This window comes from Lolium perenne, chromosome 2, assembly GCF_019359855.2.
Source record: "Lolium perenne isolate Kyuss_39 chromosome 2, Kyuss_2.0, whole genome shotgun sequence".
Taxonomy (NCBI): Eukaryota; Viridiplantae; Streptophyta; class Magnoliopsida; order Poales; family Poaceae; genus Lolium; species Lolium perenne.
Genome location: NC_067245.2, coordinates 175473939 through 175486189, shown reverse-complemented (window position 1 = coordinate 175486189; position 12251 = coordinate 175473939). Strand labels below are relative to the sequence as shown.

The window sequence follows — 12251 nt, the reverse complement described above, 5'->3', positions numbered from 1 at the left end:
AGTAACAGTTAAGGGTGTCAAACCTGGGTTCTATGCGAACTATGGAATCCGATGAACACTGCCGTATTTCATTTTCCTTCGGTAGCTCCAATAACAACGACCAAATTAGTGCAAAAAATTGGCTTATGATTTCCTTGGTTCAACTCAAACCGTTTTTTAACACCCCTAGTAACAATATGTCTGTCCATGGAACCGTCGGTACACTGAAAGCTTGTTTCTCCTTTTCAAGCTAGACAACGCAATTTTTGTTCGACAACTACGCCGGATCAGTTTCAGAGAAAAATAATGTAATTTATGCGGAGATGGAATGTTGGACTTGCTACAGAACATTTCTATGTGTATCTGAAAAACATAAATCTCATGCCCCATTTCAGTGCATATATAAAACCATTTCATTTCTTCAGAAGTAACTGGACAACACCAAATATCCAAATCAAGCTCTGCCTTTCGTCAACATAATTTAGGGAAGTCCATCAGTAAACAATGGGATTGCCCTTTTTCTTGCCAGATTTGGATGTTCTTCAAGCTTTATTTTACTTACATCTTGTGACGGAACAACCAACCCATGTGGCAGTAGCATTTGCAGCAACCATTTATCTGATTTACTACTTAGTCCTAATTTTACTTGTAACAGACTCACATTTATATAAGAGCTAACAAAATGGGCCAATGAAGTACAGGACATGATACATGTCATTTCATCACCTTCCTCCTGATAGATCAGATATAGCGCCGATGCTAACCACTGATGATGGTGCCGATGCCATTATATGCGGGTCAAAGCCTTTATTTTTCAGTAGGGCCATCACATTGAAGCTCAGATGCGCCGGCGCCAACTCCGGGATAGGCATGTCTCCATCGAGATACTCCATGACATGTTGCATTCTTGGCCTTGCATTGTTGTAAGGGTGGGAGCACAACAGCCCAAGCTTCAGAACAAGGGACACCTCATCGACGTCGTAGTCACCTTGCAACCTTGGATCCACCGTCTTGAGGAGCGTCCCGCCATGCCAATGCTCCAGCGCCCAGTCAACCAACAGAAACTGGTCGCCTTGTGCGTCTTCCCTGATAGGCCTTAGTCCACATGTAACCTCGAGGAGGAACGTCCCGAAAGCAAACACATCTGTAGGAGGTGACGCCTTGCCCGTGCGTACTAGCTCCGGGGCCATGTAACCCATGGTGCCAACCATATGTGTGGTTTGGGGGTCGGTGCCATGGTCGTACAGCCTTGAGAGGCCGAAATCACCGAGCCGCCCGTTCATTTCTTCGTCGAGGAGCACGTTGCTTGCCTTGATGTCCCGGTGAATGACAATTTTCTCCCACTTGTCATGAAGGTACATCAACCCAGATGCAATGCCTTTGATGATCTGAAACCTATGCTCCCAGTTCAGTACTGGCTTTTGTCCTTCGTAATGCAGATATTTATCAAGGCTTCCATTTGGCATGTAGCTGTACACCAAAAGAAGTTCTCCTTTTCTCCGGCAGTAACCAAGTAACTGCACGAGGTTACGGTGTCGGATGTGGCCGATACTGACAACCTCAGCGACAAACTCCTTCATGCCCTGCCTCGACTCGTGGGACACCCTCTTCACAGCAACCTCCAATCTGGATGTCGGAAGCACTCCTCTATACACCCTGCCGAACCCACCTGCGCCGAGTAGGTGCCTGTCGTCGAATCCATCGGTCGCATGGAACAAATCCTTGTAGGAGAACCGATGTGGTCCAAACTGGACCTCCCAATCTTCTCTTAGCTCAGCGTACCTCAATCTCTTTCGTACAAGTAGAACCACGCCCATGCCCAGAGCAAGGAGGAATGCTGCAACAGCAACTGGTGTCAGGATTTCCTGGACCTTGGATCTTGGCTTGGAGCCAAGACGAGGCAGCTTCGGCAGGTTGGCGATGTCGATGGCCGGAGCTGGTCTGTTGATGCCGAAGCTCCAGCCAAGAATGTAGTGCCGGGAGTTGATCGGGCCAGTCGCAGAAGAGAAGCCGATGTACGCTTGCTCCATTAGCACGTCGGAGAGGTTGTACGTGGCAGAGACGAGTGGCCTTGCTGGTTTGGACATCTGGATGGGAGCAATGGTGACGTCAATCCGTGCGAGCTCTCCGTCATAATCCAGCCACGCCCGCATAACATCCCCGCCGATGAGGCTCATGCTCTGGAAGCTGTTGTTCTCGCTGGTACCGTAGTAGCCAGCAGCGTGCGACTGCACGGAGCGAAGACCGTTGATGTTCACACCGACATGGTTGTTGTCGATGTCCTCGAACTCGATGTTCTGCATGGTGTCGAGCTCAGCAGCGAAGATGTGGTTGCTGGCGTTGCCGTTGTTGTCGATGTTGGCAAGGCCCATGTACTGGGCCGCAAGAGCGGTGGAGAAATCCTTGCTCGGCGCGATGACGAAAGCGATGCCATGGCAGCTCAGGTTGGGGTAGGTGGTGAGGATGCCGAACGCGAAGGAGGTGGAGAAGGACTGCACCGCGCCTCCGGGCAACCGGCGGAGACGGAATGGAACCGGGAAGAAGGCGTGGCCTTTGAGCTGCACGGCACCATTGGTCAGCTCAAGGAGGCCTTCCTGCGTGACCGTGGCCGTGCCGTCGAGGCTGAGGTTGGCACCTTGGAAGCCGGAGAAGACGAAGTGGTCATCGGCCGCAGCACCGAAGGCCACGAATTGAACTCCATGGCAGAGAAGGATTGGTAGGAGGAAGTGAAAAATCTTCATTGCAGCGCTACAAGCTAGATAGTACGTGTGGAGTATCTAGAAGCCGCCTAGCTATCTACCCGGCCCACACGTACGCCTTGGCCGAAGAAGTTGCACTTGCTAAAAGTTTAATCTTCAGACGTCTCTACGACTACGACTAAACTACGCATCGCTGTCTGAAATTTCCTGGTCGCCTACGTGTGTTGCAGCTATTCTGTCTCTGGTCTGAATTCCGCACAAATTTCTTTGTTGTGTTGCATTATCTACGCTTGCCAATCAATCCCAACAGTTAATTATCGACCACAAAATCAGAAACTCTTACGTAGCTAGATATGCGTGTAGAATATAGATTCTCTTTGTTCATTATATAAAAAACGAGTAAGTTTATAAACCATTATGCTCATTGTCAAGCAATGAAAGCGACGGCACAGCTTGATAGCTGCTCACATTGATCGGTAGTCATGTATGCATGTGAAGGATCGAGACCAAAAACAATCAGAGGTACAGGTGCCAAGTCAAGTGACGTATGAAATTGAAGTTACTCTGACTAGTTTGGGGCTGCTAAGCTTTGTTGCGTTGAAGTTGTGTTGTTGTTATGTTGTCAGGAATAGTACTCTGTATTTGACAAACTATATAAATTTAACTAACTTTTTTTTTCCTGTGAGGATATAACTTGACTAACTTTCAGTGAAAAAAATATTAAAAAACTTTGTTTCCAGTTATGGAGCCGTTAGATTTACTTTTCGACCTGTTTTCCTTTTATAGCCGGGAAACAATTTTATGCCGGTTTCCATTCTAATCTATAGTCATGAAATGCATGAAAGAGGGTGCCCAGCAATTATTTTCCATACAAAGTTGCAAGAATCTAGGGTAGCTCCATCTTCAGCACGAGAGGAAAAAAATAAATAGTTATGCGTGTGGTGTTTGTCCTCTTTGAAAGCTACTACATACATATATATACTTCAGTTTCTCTAGACGACTACTCAACAGTCAAATTTGACTCTGGTCGATGGCATTGTACTACGTGCCTCAAAGGTTTGGCCTCTAGTATCCACTATCTCGTCCAAGTGGTGTACAAGCATCGAATGTTACCATCGTTTTCTTCGCTCAATCGTAAGCAAACTTGACTTAAATGTTTTCTCAGTCTGAAGAAATATGGTCTTTGCTCTTATCTTCTACACACAGTATGTGCCCATGTGGGAAAAAGGTGAACATCGCTATTAATGGGAGCACCAATGCATATCAAGTTTCGTAGAGAAGCTAGGAACCTTCATATCAAGAATAAATTTACTTTTTATATATGTATTAGTGTGAAATATATGGAAACGATGCTTTTTTCAGGAACGCGCGAGAAAGCACACCTTTTTTTTATAGATAGAGGAAGAACCAGATACAAACTCCACACTTACAACACACGTGGCCAAGGCCAAAGAAGACAAAGAAACTCCTCACAAAAACCCCACAAGTTTCCACCTATCCACTTCCTCGACAACCGCGTCGCGAAGAAGAGCCTCCGACTTAGATTTGTTCTTGAAGATCCTATTGTTTCGCTCAATCCAAATCGACTTAAGAACCAACAGGAAGAGGCAGCACGCTTGAGGCTTCAGCTTGGTCGGCCAGGACACAAGCACACGTGGCCACCACTCGAGGAGGCCATCCACATTGGTCGGGAGAAGGGAAGTGTGGTCCAAGCCCTTCAGGACTTCGAACCCATAGATGATTCGGGAGAAAGGACATTAGATGAGAAGATGGTCAATAGTCTTCGTTAGTCAAGCCATGCCGAAGCCTTCGTTCTCCCGTCCAGCAACGGTTCCACGCCACTTTCCACGCAATTCTTTTTTGAATTTGAGCGGTGCGAATCGCAGGGTATCCAAAGTGATATAAGAGCCATTCTCATATGTCCTCTCTTCCTGAAGATCATTGGTCACGATACATAGCTTATTGCCCCAAAATACAAAGTAACATGAGATTATTATGAGAAAAGAAAAGGGAGGCCAACCAAAAAAAATAGTCTGTAAGTACATTTGGTTGGAAAATAATCATATGAGACCAGGTATGTGTGAAGATCATGATAGACCCTTCTAAACCAACACCACGTGTCCTCACCAATCTCAAAGCCTTGTCATTCATGAAAAGATATAGATGGTAACCTAGAAAGGTGAGGGTGACTAGAGGTTCTACAAAAAAAATTTGAATTCTCTTGTAATTTTAGGTTTTCAAAAATATAAAGTTAGCCAATTGCAAGCAAGGTGATGCAACTTAAATGATGATACAAGGTACCTTAAATACGAAGCTATGACAAATAAAAAAAATACAATAAAGAGCTCAGATAGAGGGATATTTTAGCATGTGCGGATATTCTTTAGGCGACGGCTCTATCTTTTTTTTTTTGAAATGGAGGAAATATCACCCCAGCTTCTGCATCCAAAGAATGCACACGGCTTTTTTTATTATATTATTCACAAAACCTTACAAGAACAATACAAAAGATCAAACTCGAAACCACCTCACTAAACCTACAGTAGGATGAAGGTGGTGACAATAGCAGATGAGAAGCACATCCAGTCAAGCAGACTCTCAGCGCACGCCAATCACACGCCACAGAAGTTGCTACCGCCGTCTTCCTCGACTACATCTTCAAGAGAGATCATCGCATTAACTTTGCAAGACCTGTCGTCGATGCCACCATGACCCTAGACGACTCCACCATCCTGCACACATACATCATCCCGCATCCATCGTCGATATACTGCAGCACCATGCCACCGAGACTCAGCGCCAAAAACGTGGTAGATGAACACTACTCCACCAACATCCGCCAACATCCAGCAGCTGCTCCAAAAACGATGCCCCAAGAGGTAGAACGACGCAGGTAGCACCGCCATCGTCTGATCCGGCGACGGCTCTATTTATTCATGCTACAACTACAAGAGGCACCATCTGAGGATCGCTCTCCTTCCGATGAGGATCGGCAGAGATTTGGTGGTGGACGAAGTTCTGTCAGTTTGAGGGAGAAAGTAGGATAAAAGAAAAGCTTTGCCGGTAGTTTCAATTTAGTTTAGACCTGGTAGCTTTCCCTGCAATGTTGAGAAGGTTGTTGTAATAATTAGTTTTAGACTAGTTGGGTGCTTGCGTTTTTTTTTAATCTTCTGTTGGGTGACATTAATTTCTGGTTCTCTTTGATCTCTTTTTCGTTTTCCTTTTTATTTGTGTTTGCCCCTTCGATGGATTTTGTTGTTTGTGAGTTCTCGCAAAAAAAAAAAAAAAAACCTTTGTTCCGTTATCTGATGATAGTGGAACCCGAAGCTTTTTAGCTTTTTAGCTTCTTATGGAAACCAGAGCAACCAGTGTATACATTTGTGCAGATAGAGAATCACAAGTAATGCTAACATGTCATTTTTCACTGGCAAGGCTGGACATGGTGTTCACGCTTTCCATGGGCGAAGGGTGTGGCATGACGTACGAGTCGAACCCTTCATTCTGCATCAGCGCAAGAATCTCGAAGGTTTCGTTTGTCGGTGTGACCTCCGGTAGTGACGCATCTCCATTAAGATACCTCACAACCTGCCGCATGTCAGGCCTCGAGTTGGAGAGAGGATGCGAGCACAACAATCCTAGCTTCAGAGCGAGGCTTGCCTCATCGACATCATATTCATGAAGCTTGGCATCCACGGCCTCGGTTAGCGATCCTTTGTGCCAACGATCAAGCACCCAATCGGCCAGCATGTGCTGTTCGCCCCGTGAATTTTGGGTAATGGGCCTCTGCCCGCAGGTGACCTCGAGCATGAATATTCCGAAGGCGAACACATCGGTCAGGGGCGTCGCCTTGTTGGTGCGTCCGAGCTCCGGTGCTAGGTATCCAATGGTGCCGACGACGTGCGTGGTCTGCGCGTTGGCGCCACGGTCGTACATCGTCGCCAGTCCGAAGTCGCCCAATCGGCCATTCATCTCACCGTCGAGGAGCACGTTGCTGGCCTTGATGTCTCGGTGGATGATCACTTTCTCCCACTCCTCGTGGAGGTAGAGCAGCCCCGATGCGATTCCTTTGATGACCCGGAACCTCTTCTGCCAATCAAGAACCGGTTTCTCATCACTGTACAGGTGCTTGTCAAGGCTCCCATTTGGCATGTACTCGTAGATGAGGACCAATTCCCCTTTACGCCTGCAATACCCAAGTAGCTGCGCAAGATTCCGATGTTGCAGGCGCCCGATGCTGACGACCTCCGCGACGAACTCTTTCATGCCCTGGTTCGAGTCATGCGACACCTTCTTCACGGCGACCTCCAGCTTGGACACCGGCAGCACACCCTTGTAGACCCTCCCGAACCCTCCCACGCCCAGCAGATTCCTGTCCTTGAACCCATTGGTGGCGCGGAACAGATCCTTGTACGAGAACCGGTGCGGCCCGAACTCCACCTCCCAATCTTCCCGCACCTCCCTGTACCTGAGCCGCCGCCGTACCAGCAGGACGGCCACGGCGCCGACGGCGAGGATGAACGCCGCCGTCGCTACGGGTGGGATGATCTTCGCGAGATTGGGGCGGCGCTTCGGGCCGAAGCGAGGCAGCTTTGGCAGCTGGGCGATGTCGATGGCCGGAGCGGGCCCGTCCATGGCGAAGCTCCAGCCGAGAACGTAGTGCCGCGAGTTGAAGGACCCCGTCGCCGACGAGAAGCCCACGTACGCCGTGTCCGTGAGCACAGTGGAGAGGTCGTACGTAGTGGAGAGCAGCGGCTTCACGGGCCTGGCCATCCCGGCGGGAGCCATGGCCACGGTGATCTGCTTCCCCGCGCCGTCGTAGTCCACCCACACCTGCATGGCCTTGCGGCTCGACAGCGTCAGGTTCTCGAAGACGCCATCGCGGAAGTAGCCGGCGCTGGCGGACGCGACGGACGTGAGCCCGTCAACGTCGATGCCGACGTGGTTGCCGTCGATGTCGCGGAACTCGTTGTTCTGGTCCGTGTCGAGCTCCACGCCGAAGATGTGGTTGGCGGCGGCCCCGTTGCTGGTGCTGTTGACGAAGCCGATGTACTGGCTTGGGAACGCGGAGGAGAAGTCGTAGCCGCCCGGGGCGACGAAGAGGATGATGCCGTGGCCGCAGTTGTCGTCGTCCGGGCAGAGGATGCCGAACACGAAGGAGGCCGAGAACGACCGCGCCGCCGTCGACGCGTTGCGGAAGCGGAACGGGGATGGGTGGATGGCGTGGGCCTTCTGCCGGAGCGTGCCGTTGGTGAGCTCGAGCAGGCCCGCGGGTGTGACTGCGGCAGCGCCGCCGAGGGTGAGGTTAGCGCCGGCGAAGCCGCCGGAGTAGACGAACTGCTCGCTAACGTCGCCTACAGCGCTGCAGATAGCAAGGCTAACGGCGACGAGAAGAGGGGTGAGGAAGCAGCTGAGCTTCTCGTGAGCTTGAGGCATAGCCGGCGTAGCTCGGACCTACTGATGAGAAAGGCCAAGTCTGGTCTAATCCTCCAAAGGCGCCGTGTGAGGCCGTCGACCGGTCGACCGGTCGTCGTTTCTGTTCACTGCAAAGTTGGGGTTCCGGTGCGACAACAACATGCTCCTCCTCGTGAAAATGGAAACGTTGTGGCAACGCTAGGCGGCGGGTCGCACTCGCACGGCTGTATCCATGTACAATGAACCCGGCGATTCTACCGGCGTGGAATCCACCGTCCGTAGAAGTTTAGAGATTTGCGCCTGCTTTTGCGGTTCAAAAGGTGGTTTTTGAGATATCACCCATCCGCCCACCCACTTTTTCCATGTCGCTCTTCCGTCTCTTTCTCCTTCCCTTTCAGACATGACCGGAGAGAACCTCCCGCTCCCGCCGCCACCAAATACTACGTCGCTGGACTGGCTCGTTTCACCGCCACCTGGCTCACCTTCCGCCGCCCCGCCCGCTCGTGCAGGTCAACTTTTCCCTTGGTCCGGTCATCACCCCTGGAGTTTATCAAATCCTTGGGCCTCCGCCGCCGCCGCTGTGTTAGCGAGCAGTCAGGGGCTCAGCGGCCGTCCTGGCCGGCTCCAGAGATTTGTAGCATGTGTACGGTGAATCACTACCCGACGGCTGCTCGCGTAGGCGTTCCCGCTGCAAACCGCCTTCCGGATCCGGCCTGCAGGTTCTAGGCATCACGGTGGCAGGGAGCTTCATCGTTTAAGAAAAAAAATCATCTCCGTTCATGCTATTTCTTCCTCAGATATGATAAAATAAATAAAATAATTATGATTTTGTTTGACTTGGATCTTACATTTTTCTTTGCAAAAAACTGTAAAATACCCTCAACTCTTTTTCTAACTATTACGGAGAACTTGTGAAACACATGGGTTATAGTATTGTGTTTCACAAGTTGACCATGGAATCCCACCCTCAATGTTTTAGTTCATCGGTCATGTTTCATATTAGTTACAAATGGATGCATGGACGATGTTTCAATAATGCATGAGCTACTTCACTGTTTTTCACAAAATGGATGGCCACTTAAATAATCTAGTTGTTTCATTTTCACAATTAAAATGTTGTTTCACAAATATTTCAATGACGCGGGCTATAGGATTGTGTTTCATAATTTCACCATGGGATCATTCTAGTGTTTCATTTGGTCGTTCATGTTTGACACTGAATACAAATGAATAGAGGGTGTTCCAATAATGTGTGGGCTATTTGATTGTGTTTCACAATTCGACATGGAATGCCTCAGCTATTTCAAAAGTTGATCAAGAATCTTTCTAGTATTTCAGTTCGCTAGGCATGTTTCACATTGGTTACAAATGGATGGACGATATTTTAATAATGCATGGGCTACATGATTGTCTTTCACAAGTTCTCCATCGAATCCTTCCAATGTTACAGTTCGTCGGACATGTTTTACATTAGTTACAAATGGATGGACAATGATTCAGTAATGCACGGGCTATTTCGCTGTGTTTCACAAAATGGGTGACCATTTAAATAATCCAGTTGTTTCATTTCCACAATTAAGTCAATGTTTCTCAAATATTTCAATCATGGATGGGATATCGGATTGTGTTTCATAAGTTCACCATGGGATCCTTCTAGTGTTTCAGATCATCTTCCATGTTCCACATTAGTTAAAACTGAATGGGGTGTTTCACTAATGCAGGGGATATTTGATTGTGTTTCTCAAGCTGAACATGGAATCCATCAATTGTTTCACAAGTTGACCATCAATCCATCTAGTATTTTAGTTCGTCGGGCATGTTTTAAATTGGTTAGAAATGGATGCACGATGTTTCAATAATGCACGAGCTATAGGATTGTGTTTCACAAGTTAACCATTGAATCATTCTAGTGTTTTCAGTTCTCTATGGATGTTTCACATTAGTTTCAAATGGATGGAGGGTGTTTCTATAATGCATGGGACTTTCGATGGTTTTTAACAAAATTGATGGCCATTTAAATAATCTATTTGGTTCATTTCCACAATTAGGATGCTATTTCAAAAAGATTTAAATGATGGATGTGATATAGGATTGTGTTTCACAACTTCACCATGGTATCCTTCTAGTATTTCAATTCATCTTCCATGTTTCACATTAATTAGAACTGAATAGAGGGTGTTTCAATAATACATGGGCTATTTGAATGTGTTTCACAAGTTTAACATGGAATTCACAAGTTTACCATGAATTTTTCTAGTGTTTCAGTTCGTTGGGCATGTTTCACATTGGTTAGAAATGGACAGACGGTATTTCAATAATGTATGAGCTATAGGATTGTAGTTCATAAGTTGACCATGGAATCCTTCTAGTGTTTCACTTCGTCGTACATGTTTCACATTAATTACAAATGAATAGAGGGTGTTTCAATAATGTGTGGGCTATTTCATTGAGTTTCACAAATTGAACATGGAATCTTTCAATTGTTTCACAAGTTGATGATGAATCCTTCTGGTGTTTAAGTTCGTCGGGCATGTTTCACATTAAGTACAAATAGATGGACCGTGTTTCAATAATGAATGTGCTATTCGATTGTGTTTCACAAGTTAACCATGAAATACTTCTTCTGTTTTAGTTTTACACGCATGTTTCACATTAGTTTCAAATAGATGGAGGGTGTTTTAAGAATGCATGGGCTATTTGACTTTGTTTCAAAAAATTGGTGACCATTTTAATAATGTCCTTCTTTCATTTCCACAATTAAGCTTCTATTTAACAAATATTCCACTGAAGCATGGGCTATAGGCTTGTGTTTCATAAGTTCATCATAGTATCCTTCTAGTGTTTCAGTTTGTCGTCCATGTTTCACATTAAATACAAATATATTGAGGATGTTTAAATAATGCATGGGCTATTTGACTGTGTTTCACAAGTTGAACATGAAATTCTTCAAATGTTTCACACGTTGTCCATGAAATCATTCTAGTGTTTTATTTCGTCGGGCATGTTTCACACTAGTTAAAAATGGATGGGTGGTGTTTCAATAATGAATGCACTATTCAGTCGTGTTTCACAAGTTGACCATGGAGTCCTTGTAATGTTTCAGTTCTCATGCATGTTTCACTTTAGTTTCAAATGGATGGAAGGCGTCAAGAATGCATGGGCTATTTTCATCGTGTTTAACAAAATGAGCGACTATTTAAATAATCTAGTTGTTTCATTTCTATAATTAAGTCGATGTTTCACAAATATTTCAATGATGCATGGGCTGTAGGATTGTGTTTCACAAGTTCACAATGGGATCCTTCTAGTGTTTCATTCGCTATCCAATTTTCACATTACCTACAAATGTATGGATGTTGTTTCCATAATCCATTGGCTATTTGATTGTGTTTCACATGTTGAACATCGAATTCTTCAATTGTTTCACAAGCAAAAACACACGGACGCATCGAGTAGCGACCGAGCGGTGGCCAGAGCAACTCCACCCGGAACGGTCTCGCCACCACCGGATCCCTTGTCGCCACCACCAGATATGTCGTCCACCTCCCCAACGTCGTGTCCACCAGTGAGCGCGGCTAAGATGGCACTGAGCGCGGCTAAGGCGGCACTGAGGGCGGCACCTCGAGGCGACGGTGGCCTCCTCCAGTACCGCCATGCCGCCATCGAGTAGGAGAATGAGTGTCGCCGGGCCAGAGGCAGCAGCTGAAGAGGGAGGGACCAACACACCATCACGCCTCCAGATCCGGTGTCCTCACCGCTGGCCGAGCTTGGCAGCGCACGTGTATACTCACCATGGACCGGTTCGTGTGAATCAACATCTCTCCGGTCCGGTGTCCACAGAGCCACCTATCGGCAGGCCGGCCGACTCCAACATCAGCCTCATCATGTTCAAGATTCGACATATTCTTTTGTCCTTTATTTCAGTTTATAGGTTTTTCTTTTTTTAACCTTTTGCTCTTTGGTTTTATAAGAATGCTCCACTTTATGTGAAACCAATTTTACTTTTATGCGAAACAGATGTGAATTGTTGTGTCTAAGTGGGAAATCTAAACCACAGTTTGAGGTATTCTTATGAAATCCCCTGGAAACCTCTATCGTACTTGTCAAACTTGTGTGAACAAGATAGCGAAACAAAATGTAACTGGTCTGAAAAACCGATGA

At 46.9% G+C, this 12251-nt stretch overlaps 2 protein-coding genes across 2 annotated transcripts; both read right to left on the bottom strand.

Moving 5' to 3' along the window:
* Positions 1 to 374: 374 nt before the first annotated feature.
* Positions 375 to 2778, bottom strand: LOC139836097 (L-type lectin-domain containing receptor kinase SIT2-like). Its single transcript, XM_071826356.1, has one exon. It carries the CDS (start codon positions 2718 to 2720, stop codon positions 702 to 704), a length of 2019 nt encoding a protein of 672 aa, XP_071682457.1. The 5' UTR covers positions 2721 to 2778; the 3' UTR covers positions 375 to 701.
* A 3215-nt stretch (positions 2779 to 5993) lies between these two features.
* On the bottom strand, positions 5994 to 8278 carry LOC127333993 (L-type lectin-domain containing receptor kinase SIT2). The gene has a single exon (XM_051360429.2). The coding sequence runs from the start codon at positions 8109 to 8111 to the stop codon at positions 6093 to 6095; it is 2019 nt and encodes a 672-aa protein (XP_051216389.2). The 5' UTR covers positions 8112 to 8278; the 3' UTR covers positions 5994 to 6092.
* Between the last annotated feature and the right edge of the window lie 3973 nt (positions 8279 to 12251).

Coding starts and splice junctions, on each gene's coding strand:
- LOC139836097 (XM_071826356.1), bottom strand. CDS start 2,720: ATGAAGATTTTTCACTTCCTCCTACCAATCCTTCTCTGCCATGGAGTT.
- LOC127333993 (XM_051360429.2), bottom strand. CDS start 8,111: ATGCCTCAAGCTCACGAGAAGCTCAGCTGCTTCCTCACCCCTCTTCTC.